General features: G+C 44.1%; 1 protein-coding gene across 6 annotated transcripts in view; it reads left to right on the top strand.

Annotated features, from left to right (window-relative positions):
* The window catches only part of BAHCC1 (BAH domain and coiled-coil containing 1), a 125423-nt gene extending 103082 nt beyond the window's left edge, over positions 1–22341 (top strand). For all 6 annotated transcript variants that reach the window (XM_063293395.1, XM_063293396.1, XM_063293394.1 and 3 more), the window contains 14 exons: positions 6783–6897; positions 7643–7907; positions 8974–9159; positions 9669–9976; positions 10257–10358; positions 10895–11027; positions 11399–11513; positions 12491–12566; positions 14234–14342; positions 14479–14598; positions 15104–15280; positions 16768–17849; positions 19618–19854; positions 21438–22341. In XM_063293395.1, the coding sequence (XP_063149465.1) occupies positions 6783–6897; positions 7643–7907; positions 8974–9159; positions 9669–9976; positions 10257–10358; positions 10895–11027; positions 11399–11513; positions 12491–12566; positions 14234–14342; positions 14479–14598; positions 15104–15280; positions 16768–17849; positions 19618–19854; positions 21438–21644 (3232 nt within the window). In that variant the 3' untranslated portion in view covers positions 21645–22341. The remainder of the gene's footprint in view (positions 1–6782; positions 6898–7642; positions 7908–8973; positions 9160–9668; positions 9977–10256; positions 10359–10894; positions 11028–11398; positions 11514–12490; positions 12567–14233; positions 14343–14478; positions 14599–15103; positions 15281–16767; positions 17850–19617; positions 19855–21437) is intronic.
* Positions 22342–22626: the final 285 nt, after the last annotated feature.

The raw sequence follows: 22626 nt of genomic DNA, 5'->3' as shown, positions 1-22626 counted from the left end.
CTTCTGGGGATATCTCTGTGATAAAGCAGACTTTCCACCATGGTAGCAGGTCTTTTGGGCACTAGGAGGCAGGACAATGGGAGCAGGTAGAAAGATGCGAGGGAGAACAGTCTGTTTGCTGTGGCTCCCTGATCCCACAAAGATCGGAGAACTGATAGTAGATGACTCACTTCCTCGCCTTCTCCCTTACGTGTGGATAGGTGGATCTTTTTCTTACCAGGAGAATTGGCACCCCCAAAAGTCTGCTTTCCCTCCCCCTCTCTCTGCTTTGTTTGCCATCCGTGAGCTGGCAAGGAGAGATGGCTTTTTGACAGTAGGAAGAGTCCTGACAACCCACAGCAGGCCTGAGTGCTTGGCATGGCTTGCACTGGCAGAAGTGAAAAATGTGACTTGGGAAGTGGAGCACAGAAAGAGGAGCAGAAGCTGCCTTTGTGGTGGGCTGAGGGTGGGCTGAGGACAGAGGCATATCCTCCAGCAACAGTTAGCAAGGTGTCTTTGCACCTGGGAAAATGGGATGTGCAGATGAGTCTTAAGGTCAGACAAAGTGGCTGGGAAGTGTAGTCCAATTCATCAGACAGGCATCGGATTACATGTTGTATCCTGCTGTGCTCTCTGGTCAATTCTTTTGCAAATTTTTTAAAAATACGCTAAAATATGATTGGTTATGGACAACAGCAGAAAAGAGAAAAAAATCTTACTGTGTAATATGGTCAATAGCTGCTCCACCAACTGAAGGTTTCTGACAGTTGTTATTTTCTGTACCTGGTCCTGGTTGGCCATAGTTTCTAGAAGGATTTGGATGTTATTTCTAATTTCCCCTCTATTCCAAATTTCTAAGCCTTGTATTTATGGATTATTTTGCATTCATTAATTGCAAGTGAAATTATTCCTGTCTGAGGTATCACCTGCTCTGTTCTTTTCAAAAGTCTCTGAGCTTTAGCAGGAGGCTTTTTTCCTTTTTGATGTTCCAAAATAGGTTCGATGTGAAAGATGCTGTTCCAAAAGGCAGTAAAGCAAGTGCACATTCATACAGCCATTTCTCTGAATGCTCACATGTGAGCACTTGTCAAGCTGACCCTTTGTCAGAGATCACACTATCACAGAAAAGTCCCGTAATCATATAGCTCCCAGAGAACAATTGGCATACATAGACCGCTTTGAGGTTGGAATCTTCACCTGAATGGTAATGCTCTGTACTTCCTGCTCTGCTCCTTTACGTTTGCACATTTGTATGTCTGCCCTGTAAACCTGCCCGGGCAAACAGCCATGGCATAGGATTCCTTGATTAGGTGCCAAGTCAGGGCTCCTAGCCATCATGGCATCCCTACCCTGTGTGTCAGGTGGAGGCTTTTGGCCTCACTGAAGCAACACATGTTTCCAGAGCAGCTGCAAGCCCAGTCCCTTGGCCTCCTTCCTATCGGGAACATTCCTGTTTCTTGAACTTCCCACGCTTGGCAGAGATATCTGCCAAGCTTGCCTCCCTCTAGCCACTCCCCGGAACAGAGCTGTGGCCTTCAGCCATGGTAATTCCCTACTTAAGAGTATGCTGAGGTGCAAAAGCTGGGGGCTTGGCATTATGGGAGCCTGCAGTTGCTTGCTGTTCCTAAGCCAGCCCATTTCTCTTTCCCATCCATGGCCCTTAGGGTGCTCCGTTCCCTTCCTTTCCCTCTGCTTAACCAGGGAATTCCCTCCTTCCTTTCCTGCTATAGCTGCCAAATTGGAATTTGGCACCAGCTCCAGGATCAAGACTGGGCCAAAAGGTTGAGGGTACAGGGGCAAGGCCCAAGAGAGGGGTGTGAATAGAGGCTGCCTTGGGAAGATGGGGTTTGTGCAGCTTCAAATCTTGGGCTGCATTCCCAGGGTGGAGCAGACAAGAGGCTGCTTTTTAGGAGCCTGGTACTAGAGTGGAGCAATTAGGATTAACGCGCATTGGAGGCCAGAATGGGCAACGAGCCAGCCATGGGGGTGGACAAAGCCTTCAGAATGCTAATTCACTTCCTATTTACTATGCCAGAAGGACACCTATAAGGGCAGTGCCAAAGCAATGCGAAGTCAGTCTCTTAGAAGGTGTCAAAAGGTGATTCACCCCACATAAGTCCAAAATTAATTCCTCGTAATTGTTGTCATTGGGAGTAACTACCTCTCTCTACTTCCCCTTCCTTCTCTGGGCTGATTGCAATTTAGTACAATAGGCTGTTGCCAGTTTTTTTTCCCTTTCTTTCTTTCTCTCAATATCAAGCCATATATCCCTTCATTTGTCTTTCAATGCACCAGATGAGATTAATCCTACTCCCATCCTTTCCACTAAGCCAGTCTGATCTGGCTACACAATGACTTGAAGAAACAGGAAGAGTTTGGAAGTGTAATCATAGGCATGTACTAGTAACAGGAATGTTAGATTTTTCCTTCTATAGATTTTGTGAACCCTATGGTGTATGAGGGGCCTATGAGGCAGCTACCAATAAGAAAAGGACTTTAAGTATTGCTATGATTCAGGAAGAGCACAGAAGGGCAAAATCTTAGTTTTCAGATCTTTAGCTTTCCTGTACTCATCTTTTTGTTTAAAAAAAAAACATTCTGGCACTTATAGACTTGAAGCTGTATGAGTAATGCATGTCCTGGAAGCAAGATTTGCAGTGATTGTAGGAACTGGATTTCAGGATGCTATATAGCTCTCCACTCTTCCCCATGACCAGCAAAAACAGAAAAACCATGTAAAATAATAACTGTTCCTGAATAAATTATACAAAATAAGATCACACAAAACGTGATCAATTTGCATGACTTATACAGATCAGTAGTTTTGGATTCTGTGGTGCAGAATTTTTCACTTAATTAATGCACAGTGCACCAAGCCAGACTCAAGCTACCCCATATGCCTATATTCACAGACATGGAATATATATGCTGAGAAACTGTGGTGATCCCTGACTTGCCACTCATATCACATATCACATGTGGTAAGCTGCAAAGAGTTTCACTATAAACCTAAGAAAAGAGATGTGGCTTTCATTGGTTAAGATGAAATAACTTACTACCTCTCGCAGTCCTTTGCCATAACTGCCTATCCCTGTCCTTCTTCCCTTCTGACAACCTATCCCTCTGCTCCTTATTTTTCCGGAATTCTTTACAATTCTTTCCCACCACATTTTCCCTTTCTTAGTAGAAAAAATGGTTAGTATCCAGAAAAGAGAAGGAAGTAAATAGCACAATGAGTATCATTTAGTTATTCATCAAATAATGGGTTTCAGCACTGTGGAACATGGGGAAATTTTAAATCCATAATTCCAAACCTTACCGTTGGATGTATAAAGCAGCGCACATGCTCCAGTGCTTCTCCTACATTCTTGGTCCCTCCCCCACTAATAACGATTTGTGTCTGAACCTAAAACCTGCACCTCTCCAACCACATCAGTGGAAATTCATCTTGCCCCAGATACAGCAATACTTCTGGTGCTGTGAGTTGAGCTGCCTGAGCAGGCGCTACCCTGTAGTTTCTCTGGCAGTCTCCTTGCATGTAAAATGTGACAAGCCCAGCTGAAAGAGGCAGTTGTCCCAGAGCCTCCACCATAGCTAGTGAAGTAATGAGTTGCAGCAAAAGCAGCAGCCAGAAAGTTGCTGGAAGGCATGAGAAGTCTAGGAATGTCTCCTCCCTTTCTTAGAGCAGCCACAGGACATGTGGGAGGGATACAGTATTATGCCATATTCTCCTCCTCCCCCACAGAGAAATATGTAAAGGAGTGTTTGTTCATTTCTCTGTGATCTGTTTAGCCTCTTCTAAGCAAGAGAGTTCACCACTACATGGCGATCCTCCTAGAAACATCTTCTCCATGTGAGCCTCTGTATACAGTGGGGTATCTATAAGGGAGGGCCTGTTTCTCTAATGACAGTATAATTTGCCAAGTGGGAACAGTCATTCTGGTAAGGATCTACCATTGCCGAGCAGTGTTTCAAGAGATCCAGTTTAGTTTGAGTCTCCCTGTGCCACAGGAAATCCTGGAAATCTATTTGTACTTCCAAAAGGGTTGGGATAATGCACCATATAATTCCCCACTTCTTACGTTTTTAAAAATTGCAGTCTGATTTTTATGGACAATTTTCTGCAAAAATGGGTAAGCTGCCTCGTGGGATCCTGATCAAGGAGTAAATGTGTGTCTGTGCATACTTGTTTAGTAATTGTGACTATTCTTATATGTGTGGGGAGAAATTTGTTCTCCTTTTTTTTCCCGCAGCTATCACAATTCCATCTTCATCCAAGCTGCTTCCTGAGGAAGCAGTAAAATTCAATAGAACCCAGATGTTTTGGCAGTGCATTCCTGCTGTGCCCTCTTGCTCCTGAGAGATGGGAGGAAGAGGGGTTGGGTTCTGTGTTTGACAGTCAGAAGAAATAAGAACCTTTGTGAATACCAAGACTTAAGGCAGTGGCATCAAGGGAAAGGCACCAGGCCATAAAAAGTTACACCTGCCCAGCCTGTTCCTTTCATACTACAACCTTAAGGGAATACTGTTGCAGTAGACCATGTTCACATTGTTTGCAAAAAAAGAAACTCCCAGTTCCTGAGGATCAAGGCCAGAGTTTGCCCTGCTGTTAGGCAGAGTTAAGCAACTACCATAGGCAGCAGATACTGGTGGGGCAGCAGTGGCAAGCCCCCAGCCACTTCCTCTAAGCTCTCTGGAGTTTCCCCTTGCTGGGGAATGGAGCAGAATATGCCCTCTCACCTGTCCTGAATTTTTAGACTGTCCTGGAACCTCAGGTGTGATGGAAAAGGCCACTGCAGTATGTACCAGTCCAGTCAGTCTGTGCGGTTGGAATGTGTCTGGGTTATCCTGTTATCTTTTGCCTCAAGCAGTAACTTCTCTTGGGCTAACGCTTATCAGGCAACTTCCAAGTTTCATCTTACAGTGCATTGTGCAAGGTGGATACATTTTAACATAAATGGAGTTCTTTATGTAAACCTGTTAAAGCCAAATGTGTCCTTCCAACCAAAAATATTTGGACTGTGGTGTATATGGGAGAATTAAGGATAAGTGAGAAGCAGCTGGAGGATGCATGCAGAGAGTAAGTGGGAGATGAGCAGGAAGCCTCAATGGATAGACAGGCCAGAAATATTACTACCCTACAAAAGTGACTTCAGGTGGCACATTTCCTCTACAGTCATGATAGCTTGCCTAGAGAACACCATGACTGGAGAACTGATTGTCGGGTGCCCATCCATGGTGAACTTTCTCCCAAATGATGTCCTGTGCAGGGGTCAGAAATAAAGGGAGAAAGAACTTTACCAAGTCAAGGAGATCCAGGAGCTCTTGGGCCCATCTTCATCTCAATTACCAGGAGGAGGGGAAAATTAGGCTAAATTATAGCTTAGACTTGGCAATATTTATGGAAATATTTTTTGTTTTATTGTGACTGTACAGTTTGATTCCAAAGCTTGTGAGAGTGTCTGGAGCCTGCCAAAAACAGTGTCTAATTTACACCCAGCCCTATCTCTAGTATAGAGGGAATATACTGCTTGAGCTTTTGGGCCCTGTACTTTCACAACAAAAAATCCACCATCATGCAGAATGACAAAATGCAAAGGAGATGTGAACAATTATTACAAATAGTGTTTGTGACTATACAATTATACTTTACAATGAAGAATAGTAAAGCAGATCCCATATCCAATTCTTAAACAAGATGAGTGGTATGTTTCACACTAACAATAGCCATAACTTACTTACTTCCCTCCTATTATTATTTGTTTCATTATCTTCTAAAATGAAACATTTCATCCTCCTATGCTGAACTTTGAGAAACTACCCAGGTTTCCAATTTGTTTCAAATAACCCTACTTCAGAAATAAACAAACAAATGCACAAGTTTAATTGCTGCTTTCTCCATTTTTACAGTTAGGTCTGGGAACTGCTGTCATAAACATGACTCCTCCTCCTTCATTCAGATCTTGCAACACTTCTCACTGTGAGTTAAGCCAGTAAATGAAGAAAGGAGGCGTCAAAACATGATAGCATTTCCCAGGACCTAACTCTGAAAATGGAAAGAAGGGCATTTAACCTGGTACATATATTTATTTCCGAAGAAGGGCTATTTGGACAATTTGTAAAGTTTATCAGAGCAGAAAGACAGAATGCATTAGTTAACAAAATTAAGTCCTGATTTATGGAATGTAGGAAATGTTTATGGCTACTGTTATGATGAAAATAGAGTATCCCAACTTTTTGGGATTTCTGTTTTGTAGTCTGGATCTGCTTTATTGTTTTTCATTGTAACATATTATTGTATGAACATTAGACTTGGTATGTTGCCAGAAAGGGAGGTTGTGTTTCCTTATGTGATGTGGTATCTCAGGAGTGACCAGTCTAGGAGTTCCTTATGCATGGACAAGGAGACAGTATATCTAGTTGGAGGTAAAAGATCACCATAATAATAATCATGGATACTGATCCCCACAACAGTGGGAGCCAGTTCTGCTTATTTATAGGCCCAGAAAATGTGTGAATAAATACCTAATGTATACCCATCACATAGCTATCAGATTGCCATGGTTGGCTGTAAATAGAGATCTAGCAGCCTGAAACAAATGGAACTAAAAGAGATCCGGTCTTTTTAGAGGTATGCAGTATGTTTGTTGGAGGCTGCTTCTATCAAGAATGCTTAGATCCTGGGCGTGTATGTTCCTCTAACTGTAGACCTCATCTGCACAAGTTTCCTCTCCTGTACAGAAATGAACTGAATATCCATCCACAGGGCTTTCTCCAACTTGTGTATTCTTTTCCATTCACAGGTCTGTGAAAACCAGCTTATCCCTACTGTGTACAGAGTTGAGGGCCGAGGGGGAGCCCAAGAAGAAGAAACGGAAAATATCAGAAACAACTTACAGTGGCATCAAAAGTTCACAGGTGAGTGTACCGTAGTATTTTTATCTTTCTGTCTACATTGCATTTGGATAAGAAATAGCTTGCTACCTTTGGAAAACCAAGACAGCCCAGTTCTCTCCCTGGTTTTAAAACCAATCAGATGGTGATATTCACATCAGCTATGAGGATTTAGGCCCTAAGACGAAACAAGCTGGATAGGCAGATGCTGTTTTAGAGATGTGAGATGAATATTCGTATCTTCTACATCTTACATTTTATGGCACATTTTATGACACACCTCTCCCCCACTGTTTAGTAAGATGAGTTATACTTATTTACCTTGCTACAGAATTTGCAGGGCCCAACTGTTAAATAAACAAGTACAAGTATAAAAATAACACTTGATCTTAAGTTTCTCAGGAAGCTCAGAGATCAGTGGTCACTGTCTTCAAGTATTTATTGCCTTAAAAGAAAAAGGACTACAATTATTTGTTAGAGTACAAAATAGAAACTAAGTGTGTGCAGATAAGACCACAAGGGTAGAATTTTCTTGCCAACAGAGCAATTGGTATAAGGTTCAGAATTTCCTTCCTTGGAGACAGCATCAGACAAGATGTGGTTATAGGGAATCCAGTATCCTCCCTATTGGTGAGAGAGTCAGATGAGATTTTTCAGTCTTTTCCAATTTCCTAACGTATATTTCCCTCCTTGAGCAAGAGGGAGAGACCAGACAGTAAGAATACTGTGCCTTTCTACCAGTGGTGACATTTTTGCATTTTTTTTGCAGGAGAAGGTTCGTTGCAAGAAGAGCAGTTCACAAAGCAAGTTGGCTTCCACTGTAGTACACAAGGCCTCCCATCTCAAGCAGAAGGTCAAGAGCAAAGTCTTGCCCACGAGCATTGGCCCCTTCCGGCGGAAAGAGCCTATCCCTTGCACCCGTATCCAGAAGAAGCTTTCTCGAACCAAGAGCTCCAAAGCGACATCTCCCAAATACCCACAGCAGGATCTCACTCCCTTGGAGGCCAAGCCTAGTACAGGGAATGCTGATGCAGGTACAGATTCAGACTGAAGGGAAGGATCAGTTGGCACCTGGGAAGGAAAGATGATAATGGGAAACAAGAGAATGCTATTCATAACACTGCAGTTGTGAGCATGTTCTGTCTATTGCACTTGGACCCTGGGACAACTGATGTTTACCTACATAACAGAAAGGGGATTAGTGTCCAATGGATATTTTCTGAGCTCCCAGCCAGTAACAGGCCTCCCAGGTATTCATCTCTCCACCATGCCACTGAGGAAGTGCGAATACAATTAGCTTCTTCCAGGCCCATTCCCAGGCGAATCCACCCTTCTACAAAGCTCTTATCTTCAGGTCTGGTGAGGAGCTTGCCACATAGCATATTTCCTGCTGGCAAGCAGAGGAAGCTCTGGAATTTAAAAATAGCTGCACATGATGTCCTCTACGGGGGCCAATGTCCGCTCTCATTTGACTGCAGGCTTATGGCTTCCCTTGAAGCTCCTGGGGCATCTTATCAGGAAGGCAGTGCTGAGACAGAAATCCTGCTTCCACTCCCCAAAGCCAAAAGAACAAAGACTCATTGTCAAAGGGGCAAGAATCAGGATATAGAAGCCAGGATTGGAAGGGGGGTATATAGCCAGTTCAACTGTGGGGTTGACGTAGAGGGAGGGAGTAGCTCAGCCAGAACATATTCAGGGTTCTCAGTTGTTGGTTGGATTTTTTAAATAACCTCTACTCTTCTATTCATACTAGTGCAGCTTTACCAAATCCTCATACATCAGGCCTTGCAGCAATACCCAAAGCCAGGGAGTCCTACGTGGTGGATTGATATGAGGGTCATGCTACTAGCAAAGATTAATTTAAAAAGTCTCAATTGTATGCTTCATTCTCTTGATAGAACCATGTTAAGATGCTAACCTTAGAAACTATGCAAACTATGCAAGCATCAAACTATGATGGCTTTGGTTTACTTTGATGGCAGAAATAAGTGCACTGTCACGTTGGAAGGATGAAGAGCACCAGAATCTTCTCCTAATCTTGAAGTGGCTCCTTTTTCCCTCTAGCTGTGAATTTGTCTTGACTCTTCTCTTCATTTACAGATGACAATCACCACAGAGACTACGAAAGTGACGATGGTGGTGGTGGTGATGACTTGATGAGTGACAACAGCTCCCCCATGCATGTAACAGTGAATCCTGCTGTAATTGGCCCTTCTCCTTCCTCTGTGGTGAAAATGGAAGCGAATCAGAAGGCAAAGAAGAAAAAGGAGAGGCAGGGTTTGCTAGGTAATGGAATGAAAAGAAATAAAGCAGACCTCTTTGGGTGAATTGCTGAATCCAGGTTGATGAAGGGAAGGGTAATGAAGCCTCCTGAAGAAATGGCTGAGATTATATCTAGCCCTTCCACCTACTATCATACAATTTTGTTTGATTCATGCTTGAGGGTGGATGTAAGGTGACAGTGAAAGATCCACCTAGAACCAACTGTTCTAAGTCACAGTGTATCCATCCTTTAAGGTAAAGTGGCATTTGGGATCTATAAGAGCCAGATTCTGCTATTATATGCTGAGCCACAATTCTTTTTTTAAAATAAACCAACATTGGGCAGGCTCACAAATTGCTAATTGATAAAGAGTCTACCAGAAATAGGTTTTCATAAGCTTATTCATGTTATACTTGCCTAAAAGGCAGCCTGTGTAAGCAAAGAGTAGTACTGGCTTATCCACTGATGCATTTTTGTGCTCTGCTCTTCTTTGCCTATTTTTTTCATTGCTATGTTCTCTGGATCTACCCAGGGCCCTGTCGAATCCCCAGTCCTGAAGGCCAAGTAAAAATAAAGCGGCGGCCAGTGAAGCCAGATTTAGGGAGGTTGGAAAAGGTGCCAGTATGCCGAGCAGGACCTTGTGAGAGTTCCAGCAAGAAGAAACTAAAGAGTAAGGCCAAGGAGTTTCACTGTGGACCTGGGACATCAACCACAAATGAGGGGCTTTTCTCCAGCAGCCAGGCCCGCTCATTCGCAAATCGTGATGATGCAGGAAAGCTCAGCAGCGAACGCCTCAAGAAAGCCACGCGCAAGAGCAAAGTTCTGCAATCAGCCCTCAGAGTAAGCTGGGGCAGAAAGGGGGGCTGGATTTGGTCCTCAGTGAAGGAAGATTGTGATTATCTGTTTTGGGAGTGGAGAAGGGATGTGGTGGGTAACAGCAGGCATTCCTCAACAGAACAATCTTTTGGCTAAACTTAATTGATACCATAAGTGCCACTAAGAAAGAGGAGAGGGGTGTTTTTTCCAGTTGTAAATGTCAGCTTAGGTACATTGTAGTATGGTAAATATTTGTCCAGAGCATTCTGTATTTGCTTATTTTATCCTTATTTACTTTGGGCAGAGAAAGAATGGAGCACTGACCCTCTCTCCTCGCAATGCCAAGGCCATCCTCAGCAAGGGCAAGAAGCTGTCTAAAGTTAAGAACAAGGTGGTCAGCAAGCAGGTAGGAAATTATAAATAACTACTATAGTGCAGGTCTTGGATGGGCCAGAAACAGCTGGCTATTATCCAGAATAAAGAAGGTACGTAGGTGGTCAGGATGATCAGGAGCCTCTTCCTCAGGACACAGGATATTTTTCAGGCATCATTGTGCATTGGCACTGGTGCAAAACAATTTTTTAAAAAATAATTGAAATGCAAGTATCAACATAGTCTGTGAAATTTTAGCAACTTCATCCCTGAAATCTCATGAGATTTCAATCCTTTTCTGAAAACTTCTACGAATAAGTTTTTTTTTAAATTATATTTTTGGGCCCTGCAGATTCTGTGTGGAAATATTAGTGGCATGGCATCCTGCTCCTTTTACTCCAATCCTCAGTCAAAGGCCAGAGTGATGCTGTGACCTAAGAATGAGTTGAGGCTGTGGGAGGCTCTTGTTTAATCTATTCCTGTCCTAGCCAGTTAAACATTTGCCTTGTGTATAAGAGGCATGCCTTTACCTTTGTAAAAAAAGAAAATGTATTTTGCGTTGCTTTGCAGTGCAAAGGCCGGGCAGTCAGTCGGCTGATGGAGAGTTTTGCCATTGAGGATCATTTTGAGTTTGATGATAATAGCAGCTTCTCTGAAGAGGAAGAGATGCCACCCACTGGTACAGAGCAAGATATGACCTCCGGTAAGTCTCAGCACACACCAGGGCCAAAGTTTACCCTTTGATGGAGCAATTGACAAGGCCTAGTAAATTCCAGGTGAAGGATCGACCACTAGCCATATGATGTAGTAGTCAAGAACAAAAATAAACAAGGATAATGACGAAAAGTATTAGAGATGGAATATGGTAGGATTGCACAGCTGCTAAAGTGAACTCTGAAGTACATCCTTGGCAAGATAAGAGTAGCTCAAAAGATTGGAGTGGGTTGTGCAGATCAAATCTGGAAGGTGCCGTGTTGTCCATACTTCAGGCTTGAATTCTTCAAGCTCTAAGTTTGCAAATATAAACAAATGAGGAAGAGAATTAACTGTAGATTCATGGTCTTATGGTTGCAGCCCAATCATGCATCATCCTCAAAGAAGATCTCCAGGATGGACTGCGTGTGCTCATCCCCAAAGAGGACAGTCTGCTCTATGCTGGCAGTGTAAAGAGTCTGCAGCCACCTGACATGTAAGGACCTGATTCCTAAACATAAACATGAACACTATAGAGAGATTTTGGGACTCCACTGCTGTTGATACTGTGTAATATCAACATCATTTAGAATTGTGGACATTTTCTTTTTCTGCATTCCAGGACTTTCTCTTCTATCCCTTCTATTTCTATCTAATTGCAGTAATTGATTACAAGAAACCCAGGTACTTTTTCCTTAAAATAATTAACCTAAAGACACCTACTGCAGTATTCATCATTCGTGTTACTCATCTGCAAATAGAGTTAATTGGTGATCTCTGTCCTATCCTCTCCCAACTCCACAGTACAGATCTTGGGCATTCTTTCTCCCCTTTCCACTAATCAGAACAAAACTACATTTGTTCAAGAGCCCTCCTAGTTCCAAGGACTGAGTCTGGAAAGACTTGAATTCCGATTCCGATTCCGATTTCTCTTCTGTATTAGTTTCTTGTATGATCTTGGGCAAGCTATTGCCTTTCATCATGAAAACGAAGCTGTAGTATGCATGGAAGTCAAAGCATTTTGCTGTATGATCCATGAAAAGTATTCCAGTACGATTCTCTGCGGGGCTACCTGTGAATAAATTCTACTGAATTCAGTGAGACTCGGGGCAAAGAGCATGAGTAAATATGTATGAAATTGTTCGTTAGCACTATTTAGTTCTCTCAGTCAGTGGCTCGGGAAGTGGGAGTTATAGTTCAGCACACCTGGAGAATAGGGTGTTGTAACATTTCTTTCTTCCTAAAGTTTGCACACTTATATACGAACACTCTTACTGATCTGGAAACTAAATAGTCAGCAGCATGCACTTCTATTGTACTGTGTTGGCTCACAAGGGAAGACCAACAGCCTATCTCCTGCCAACCAAGAATTGAACATCTTGTTAAACATCTATCAGAATTAACCAAGCTAGGTTCTCCTCTATCCCTTCAGGTCATCATCTGTGTAAAGCTTGTCACTTATTTGTTCCACAGCTACAGCATTGTCATTGAGGGAGAGCGAGGGAATAGGCAGAGAATCTATTCCCAAGAGCAGCTATTGCAGGAGGCGGTAAGTCTCAGTAGATCATAGCCTGTGATTAATCAGGTTGGCTGTGGGGGTGGGCAGGTGGAGAGAAGCTGGACTCTCAATTCCGCTGGGAGTAATACCTATAGGACTTAGAGGGGCAGGGAGTAGAAAGTGTGGCTTTCCTTTGCAAATGTGCAGGAATTAGCTACACAAGATATTTGGAGTATGCTTGCTTTGTTTTTATAGGTAATCCTCACTTAATGACTCTAATTGGGACCAGAATTTTCATCACTAAGCAAAGCGGTCATTAGGCGAAGCATCACATGACTGCACCGCTCAGCAACAGTAGTCCCAGTTGCAGTTGTTCATTGCAAGGACTCCACTCTTCTCCTGCCTTGCATAAACTGCCAGCTCCATCCCGCTGCCTCCTCCCTGGCTAGGCCCAGCGAGCTCCCTTTGGCAAACAAGTCTCCGTTGCCCTGCCATGCTCACCTCCACTTCAACTCCCCCCACCTGCCTATCTCCCCCCATCTCTGCCCTTTTGGTCACCCTGCACTCTGCTGCCACCACCTACCCCTGACACCCCCAGCTAACCTCAGTCAAAGCTGCTGCTGGCCCTTCACAATGCCTCCAAAGGCATCCCAGAGGCCATGCAGAGGCATTGCAAAGGGCTAGCTGCTGCCTCGGCTGGATGCGCCTTGTCAACAATGGGAGGAAGAAGACAGTGAAGGTGTGCTGGGGGTGGCAGGGTAGGCGGTGCAGTGCAGGGCAGCCAAAAGGGCAGAGAGGGCGGGTGGGGGGAGTTGAAGCGCATGCTGCAGCCGTAAATACAGGCGGGCTGCCAAGCACCTGAATTTTGATCACGTGATCACAGGGGCACTGCAACAGCCGTAACTTTGAGGACCGATCATAACTACCATTCATTCAGCACCATTATAACTAAACGGTTGCTGAATGAATGGTTGTTAAGCGAGGATTACCTATAATGAGAACTTGGAAGGGTCATGCCTTCTGAATAGTAGAGATTTAGGTAGTTTGGAAAAAAATAACATGTTCTGAGAAGAATACAACTATATGATGTAAATTTAGGTGGATCAAGTTGCTCTAATTGACCAGTCTTACAGAACTGACCCTCCAGCAGCCTCCCAGCCAGTGGAAGCAATCATAGGGACTGTGTGATTTGTGGTCACATCCAGTTTCTTGCTTTCGGTGCCGGAGTGTTCTGGGGGACAGGATATTAATACACACTTCTGTGTGTTCGCTTGTGGATCATATTGCACATATAAGTATAGAGAGAGATGCAGGGCTCCGATTTCCCAGATACAGCCTTTGAGGAGGCAGCCTTATAGTCAGATGGAGTCAGACGCCAAGAAGTTCCTGCACAGAGCACATCAACAACCCGTTGCACAAAATAAAGCATACAAATCAAGACAATGAATTTGGTGGCAGATACTCTTAATAAATGCTTGTCCCAACAAAATACCTGGGGAACATACAGTTTGGAGAGCAAGAAGTCTTCTTGCTAGAAAATAGAATACATTCAGTGATGTCTAGGCAAAAGGCAAAAGTGAAAGTAGTAGTTTTGCTAAAGCTTAATTGTAATCATAATTGCATGGTGATATAAAATACACTAAGGTTGCTCCTTGGCAATCTCTTCGGTATCTACCTAAGAACATGTATATGCCACCCATGCCTTCCTTTTTCTCCAGGTTCTAGATGTGCAGCCTCAGTCAAGTCGCAGCCTCCCACCTGGCACCCGGGTCTGTGCTTATTGGAGCCAGAAGTCCCGCTGCCTCTACCCAGGCAATGTCATTCGAGGTGAGCAAGCTGGTGGATAGTGATCTCACAATGGGGAAGAATCAAGTATGCTGCAGACAACCAAATCACTGGGCCAGAGCTGCTTCCCTGCTTACAGTGAAGCTAGCCTGAAAGGTAACACAGCTTCTGCCCACAGGGTCTTCAAGTGATGAGGAGGAGGATGCAGAGTCAGTGCTGGTAGAATTTGATGATGGCGATACTGGCCACATTGCAGTGTCTAATATCCGCATGTTGCCACCAGACTTCAAAATCCAGTGTAAGTGTGCTTGAACGAACTAATGCTAGAATTATATTTGCTTTGCTACTGGTGATTCTATTTAATACTTTTTTGCTGGGATCCTTTAAAGATTACCCAAAAAACTACCTAAGCTTCTAAGGGCCGGTATCGCCCTGTTTGGTCTGACTTTCTGTGCAGTGGAATGGGAAGGACCTCGCCCATCTCAGGTGGGGAAGTCTCATGTGGACATTAGCAGAGTAGAAGCCTTGTGAGGCAAAGGGAGATGATTTAGCAGTTTCAAGAGAGAGATTGGTATTTGTCTGATGCAGCAGAAGCACTCAAATAGTACCTTAACAACTGACAAATATAGTTATTACGGCATTTATCTTTTGTGGGCCACATAATGTTCCATCATAATCTAGGCTAGAATGAGGAATATGCTTAAACGTAGAAGTCAGAGGGAAGTGAAATCTGAATGAGATGAGGCAATGATCTTCCATCTGAATCTGTCCAGGACACTTCTAACTTAATCCTTCTTCTGTAGGCACAGAGCCTTCTCCTGCATTATTAGTCTCCACCTCCTGCCGTCGTAACAAAAGGTCTTCCAGTGATGTTCCCCATTCCAGCGAATCAGCACCAAGCCTTTGTGCCGAGGGACGTGAAGTCTCTGAGTCAGCCAAAAGCACAAGTAAGAAGATGATCAGCAGCAAAGAAAAGGCTGGTAAGTCAGTTTCTCTTGCATTTCTTTCAAAGGTTTTATTATTCCACCTTATCCTCCCAGAAGCCTGTGAACTTAATTCAGTTTAGAATGGGACTTGCCCAAGATCATACACTGAGGCTGGTCTCAGACTTTATTTATGTTTAAAATTTATTTTATATTTATGTTCGTTTATTTTATCATATTTATATAAATAAATAAATTTATTTATTTTATATTTATTTTAAATTTGCATATTGCCTTTTTAGTTGCTGTATTCAAAGCAGTTTCCAGCCTACGGAGATGACAAAAAAATACACCCCCAGAATAAATCCTCAGGATAAATCCTCATTCAGTAAAAAGAAGGCAAATGAAACATATAATATAATAATGAATTGTCATGCAAAATTCTGTATTCCATTATAGTGTATTGTGTAGTGTATTATATACATTATAGTGTATTGTGTAGTGTATTATATACATTATAGTGTATTATGTAGTCTATTATATACATTACACTATATTGGTTAACAAACTATCAACAAATAATAAAAACAAAACCATACCCCCAAATTACAATATTTATTAAATAAGCAACCAGAACATTAGCAAAAACATTGTTTTGTTAACAATGAAACAGACACAAGTCACAAAAACCTACAATGCTACAAAATATACAAACGTAGCTGGCTCTCAGGTTCAAGATCCTATCCAATATGCTACAAGAACATGATGGAAAAAAGTCTAAAGAAAACATAGGCAGGGAAATTAAAGCTATAATTGCAGAAGGTCTGGATCATATTTAAGGGAAAATAATAACAGCAAGGAAAAAAAATATTTAAGCAAGTTCCTGTGAACTCTTCATCAGCATTTCACTGTTTCTCAAGTTAAAATTGCCCTGAACCAACCTCTTTTTGTAACTGTTCAAAACCATTCCCTTGCCTTCTCACAATGACTACTTCAGTAGCTGATTTTATTTCTTTTTCGTACATCTTCAGCTCATTCCAGCCTGGATTCAGGGAGCGTGTACTGGATTTGATAACATACTGGTGCACCAGTAAGACTTGGCTAATTGCTCATATCATTAAGGGAAAATGAAATTCATTTAAAGTGAAAGCAGTACATCTTGTATACACTTAAGACATCCTATGCAGTTAGAATGATCTGTAATAAAATGTAGAATTCTTGGTTTAAATAGTTACTACCTAGATCTGTCTCTTATCATCCCTCTATCTCTCTACCATGCTTGCTCCAGAGATGTAACATATTTAGTTTCAAAATGGAATTTAAAGGGTCAGAAAAATCTAGGGCTTGACCTGGGAAAAAAGGGAAAGGTTAGGATCAGGCCTAAGAACATCTGGACTCCCCCTTCTGCAATCTGTTCTGCCGGTTCCAAACCACAAGGAATGAAGGGAACTGCTTAGGGAAGGGCATGTGCAGATTTGAACCCGTTCCATAGCACAGGTGACAACTCCAACCAGTACTTTTCTAACCTTGTCCTCTCCCTGCAGGGAAGTCTGATATGCTGCACTCAAGTTCGAAAGCCCAGCCTGGAGATCACTTCCTGAGCCGTCGTAGCAGCCCTCTGCTAAGTTGGACAGCCGTGACCCAGAACAAGCGCAAGACATCCAGCAAGGGCACAGCCATGCGGCAAAACCTCTTCCAGCTCAATGGTGGCAGCAAGAAGCTGCGGGCCAAAGAGGTGCTCTTCCCTGTGCACAGTGTTGCTGCCCCCATATTCGGGAATGGCTTTGGCTCGGACTCTTTCAGCCGCATTGCCAACTCTTATTCTGCTTTTGGAAATGCCGGCCTGGTTCTGCCCTGTGCTCAGAAGCTTTTGCGTGCCAAGAAAGTTGAACGGTTGGACACTGAGCTGGGTAAGGGTGGGCGTAGGAAAGTTGGTGGCGAATACCTGGTTAAGCTGGATCATGAGGGTGTGACATCACCCAAAAACAAAAACTGCAAGGCCTTACTGATGAGCGACAAGGACTTTGGATCACTCCCTGGCCACGGCTATGTTCACCCAGCCTTGGGGATCAAAGAGAAGAAGAGCACGCTGCCTATGGGGCTGGCATTACGCAAATACACTGGTCAAACTGAGTATGGGCTGCATTGTGACAGCGATTGCCACAGCTCGTATTCAGACATGGATGAGGACGAAGTGGATGACCTGGGAGGCAGTGTCCCCTCCCGCTTTCTGACACGGCTCTCAGTCTCGTCGTCATCTTCTGGGTCGTCCACCTCCTCTAGCTCCGGCTCCGGCTCCACGTCTAGCCTCTGCTCCTCCGACAACGAAGACTCCTCCTACAGCTCTGATGACGAGGACTCCACCCTGCTTGTGCAGACCTGCCTCACACACCCAGTTCCGGCCTTGCTGGCCTCATCTGAAGCCCTGCGCTCGAAGAGCAGCCCCCTGCAGAGGTGTTTTGGCGCTGGGGCCAAGAGCAAGCTAAGGCGCAAAGAAACGCTGAGCTTCTCTAAAGCCAAAGAGTTCTCCCGCCGGCAGCGGCTGCCCTCAGTGGAAAACCGGCCAAAGATCTCTGCTTTTCTGCCGGCACGCCAGCTCTGGAAATGGTCTGGGAACCCCACTCAGGTATGGGAAATGCCAGGACTCCACATGGTGGGTCTGGACTACCTCATGCAAGCCAGGGGAAATGGTTTGAATTTGCTTTGTCTGCTAGTGAAAATGATACCGTTGAAGGTGGTTTTGGAAGTTTCTTGGCCTGAACTCTTGGGACAGAGCTAGAAGGAAATGCTGGAAGGAAGTGATTCATGCATTTGGTTATTGATCCCAGCCATTCTGTGACTTTTGACAGGAGGAGAGGCTAAACTTGGGAAGCTTCCTCCCAGCTTCAGACTATCTTCCTGTTGCTGATCAGAAAGGAAAGACCAATTTCCCTTTCTCTCCTTGTTGACAAAAGAACTGCAAATTCCTGTTTTCACATTGTTTGAAGGCTAACAAATTGAAATGCTAATACTGCAGTCTTCAACATACTTGTTCAAAAGGATGTCCCACTGAAAACAAGCAGATTTGCTTATTCTATAAATATTAGGGCTGTGCAGTGTGCTGGTGCTCAGATGCAAGAAGGCACTTGAAAACACGCTGGAGTACTCATCTCTGCGTGCCTTTAAAGCAGCCGCACATTTCCCCAGAATTGCTCAGCATCCAAGATACAAATGAGCCTTGTGTTCCTGCATGCAGTTGTTTTGTGCCTCTTTTGAGCAGAAAACAAACCAAGAAGTCTTCCTTTAACTATAATTTCCTATTATGGAAACCTTCATGGCATTGGAGAAAAATCTTCAGACCATGATTTTATGGCTTGTCCTGAGGACTTAAAAAAAGAAATCATACTTAACTAGCACTTCTAGGCTTGTTTATTCACTCATTTGCATGAAAAAAGGAATAACGCTATGTGCAGGAGAGCGAGGGTTGTTCATATTTTGACTTATTTAACCAAGCAGTGATTGTTCAAACAAGATCTGTGCCTTAGTAGCTGATATTCAGCAGCCTTCCCTGTTCCAAATAGGAATTTGAGAGCCAGTTTGGTCTAGTGGTTAAGGCAACAGGCTGGAAACCAGGAGACTGAGGGTTCCAGTCCCGCCTTAGGCATGGAAGCTGGCTGGGTGACCCTGGGCCAGTCGCTCCCTCTCAGCCCAACTCCCCTCACAGGGTTGCTGCTGCTGCTGTGGGGAAAGGAGGAGGAGGAAGGAGTATTTGGTATGTTTGCCGCCTTGAGTTATTTATAAAAATAATAAAGGCAGGATAAAAATAAAATTTAATTAATTAAATTAAAATTTCCGACATTGGCCACATTCTGTAAATATGCTGCAAGTGCAGGGTGGTGGTAGAATTTTCCCAGCTAACAGCCTCCCCTGAATCTCTGTTCTCCAGAATGGGGGCCCTTTGTTGCAGCTATACCTGGCTGTGGCCGATGCAGCAGGCTTCACTTCTTGCTGTTTCCGACAGCTGGAGCATGGCCGTTTCCTGTGAGGTGCCAGACATGTTCTGTGGGTCTTATTCCTGGGCTGCACTCCATGTCATTAAATCCCCTGAGGATAGCAGTACCTTGCAAAGGATGAACAAGGCACTTGGCAGCCCCATTTGTGTTTCACTGGTTATCCTCTCTTGGGCCTCCTTGAGCAAAAGTGTTGGGGTCTCTCTCCGCAGCAGAGCCTGGCTTTGCTTTAGTTAAGCTCAGTTGCTACCTCGAGGCTCCCTCTCAGAGAGCTTTGTTTCCGTGGCAACCCAGAGACTCCCTGGAGGATCTTCCAAGGGCCTTGCAGCCAAGAGGCAGGGGCGCCCTGGGCGTTACGCAGGCCACTGCTTATTCTGCTCTTGCACGCTCTGTCCGTTCCTACAGCGTCGTGGCATGAAGGGGAAGGCACGGAAGTTGTTCTACAAAGCGATTGTACGGGGCAAGGAGACTCTGCGCATTGGTGACTGCGCTGTTTTCCTGTCAGCTGGCCGACCCCATCTGCCCTACATCGGCCGCATTGAAAGCATGTGGGAGTCTTGGGGCAGCAACATGGTTGTCAAAGTAAAATGGTTCTACCATCCCGAGGAGACGAAGCTGGGCAAGCGGCATAGTGACGGCAAGGTGAGGGGAGAAACCAGAAAACGGAGCAGGGGGCGGCAAAGAGGGGTCTCCTCTGGTGCTGGATCAAAAGGCATAATGAGCGAGAGCAGAACAGAAACCAGGACCTACAGATAGATCACTGGATGATTTGCAGTAATTAACAAAGCTTTCCCTTAATGACCACAGCAGGGTTTTCTATAGAATCTTCCTCTTAAAGGATGTGGCCGGTATCTCTGATCTATAACAATTCAAACGGACACCTCTGCTTTCATTAGGAAATCATCCCTAGGTATGCTTAGGGAGCGGAATTGGTAATTTGCCTTGGCCATGGGTTTTCTTTGTTTCTACTCATTTACTCTGGGGTTTGCTTGGTTGACTTTGTGGTACTCGTAAAAAGGGAGTAGCCACTGTGAGCCTAACCCTGCCTGGGATACAGGAGTGCAGAAAGGAGCAGTAGAGGACATCTTTTAGGGGGGAATGAACCTATCATCTCTTCCTCAGTAGCAGCATCTGAGTTTACTGTACTTAGCCTATAATTGGGTATACCTGAGAGGAAGTCCCTTTGAATTCAGTTGGAACTAAGCATATAGAGCTAGTGCTTCAAGATCTATTGCCTTTCCCTTTGTTCCTCACATTACCTTTGTTTCACCTACTGCAACGTGTACAATTTTACAAGGGAAAAGCCAGGAGCCAGCAGACATCGGCATCCTCTGACAAGACTGGGTGAACTCCCCCAACTCCACACATGCACATCAATTTTAATTGGTTTTCTGGTTTACTTGGTCAATCCTTCCAACTGGGCCACAACCAATGAAGTATTTGTAGGGTGAGAACCATTTTTCATCCCACTCTGCAAATTCTCTATAAGGGAAATTTTCAGTGTTTGGAATTTTATAACAGAAAATAAATGAGAGGAGGAAATGAGGTGAGAATATGACTGTGCTTGATGTGGAGACAGTGGAGAAGGAGTTTTCCTCTATCATAATACTAACACCTGAAATTATTCCACACACACAAACACAAAAATAATAGTGGCAGGTTCAGCCTCCATCGCCCCTCCACCTCCCCCCCCCCCCGCCACCAGTACAGCTCAAAATGAAGAATCTCTGGTAAAAGTCCTGCAATATCTGTCCCTTATTCGTGATAGAGTGCATGGGCAAATGATAAAAATTACTGCTATAAGATAATTATGACAGACGCTAATATGGCTTGCTTGAAAGGTGATAAACCAACTAATGGAGATTGTCAGTGTCTATCACCCAGGCTAGTTCAGCGGTATGGAGGCAGCTTGCTTTTGAGGACCAGATTTGGGGGAACAAGAGCCTGAAAACAGTTTTTTTTTTATGCTCTGTAGATGAATTCCAACTATAGGTTGACCACTGTGGGAACAGAGCAGTGGACTTAACAGACCTGATCCAACAAGTCTGTTATTCCATTTGTGTGTGGAATATGGCGAATTTCCACCATGCTGGGCTATTGCTGGCTGACAATTGCTGGCAGATTGGGGCTGGGTGACACCAGTCTTTGCAGAAGAGTTTTGTCCCATAGCAGTGGATCCAAGTCATCACTTTTGTTCTTCATACCCCTTTCTGACCTTTCTGCAGAATGCACTGTACCAGTCATGCCATGAGGATGAGAATGATGTCCAGACCATATCTCACAAGTGCCAGGTGGTTGAACGTGAACACTATGAGCAGCTGACCCGGAGCAAGAAATACCAGGATCGGCAAGATCTTTACTACCTGGCGGGAAGTTACGACCCCACTACAGGCCGGCTTGTTACTGCAGACGGTGTGCCTGTCCTGTGCTGAAACTGGGACACGACCACTGCTCTAGGGCCAGAAAATGGCTAGAGGGGAGGGCAGAAGGGCCAAGGGACAGTGGAAGGGGCCAGTCTCCTTATACTACTTCCTGGCAGTTGGATGCAAGGCCCTGAAATATGCAAGGTGCCCGGCTTTGCCATGCCGGGGTTGCAGGCTGATCCCGGCTCCCCACACGGTTCTGTACAGAGTTGAATCCAAGCCATACTTTCCCTAGTACCTCTGACTGTTTGCCGCAGGCCAAACACAAATCAGGTTACCGCTCTATTTATTTTATGTGTAAATAATGTATTTCTGATGGGAAGTTTTATGGAAAAGGAACAAACAAGATAAAAAGGCAGGTTTGGGGACGGGGGTGGGTGGGAGGTGAGGGTTTGATGGGTTTAATTTTGTGTTCAATGCACTGTTTTCCCTCCAGCTTAGCTGGGGGTGCGGACGCCAGGCAAGTGTGTAAATATGGAAGGGGGCACTTGAACGACGTGGCAGTGGAGTCTCCAAAAGGCTACCCTGCCGTCACAGGACTGTGTATTATAGACTTGCCTCACTCTTCCTCTCCTACCATTTTTTATTATTATTGTTGTTATTATTAATTATTATTGTTATTCTAATGATAAATATTCTGACAATGTCTGCGGATGTTAATATGCTCCTGTTAAAGAGAAGATTATATATATTATTATAAAATCAGGATCTTGCATTCTGGTCTCCATCTGGGGATGGGAAATAGATTCAGTTTGATTTATGGCCATAGTTCAATGGTGCAGATCATGCTATGTGTGCAGAAAAGTCTCAATTCAATCCATACCATTTCTGACTTTGACTGGAAGAGAATTCTGACAAACCCTGGAAAGCCACTACCATATGTCAACAATACTGAGTTAGATGGAGCAATGATCTCTGACTCAGTACAAGCAAACTTCCTATCCTCTGTGGACAGAAACCACTTGACCTGTCACATAAAATACAATTTAAT

Source organism: Candoia aspera, chromosome 2 (genome assembly GCF_035149785.1).
Source record: "Candoia aspera isolate rCanAsp1 chromosome 2, rCanAsp1.hap2, whole genome shotgun sequence".
NCBI classification, from domain to species: Eukaryota; Metazoa; Chordata; class Lepidosauria; order Squamata; family Boidae; genus Candoia; species Candoia aspera.
This window is presented reverse-complemented; position numbering and strand designations above follow the sequence as displayed.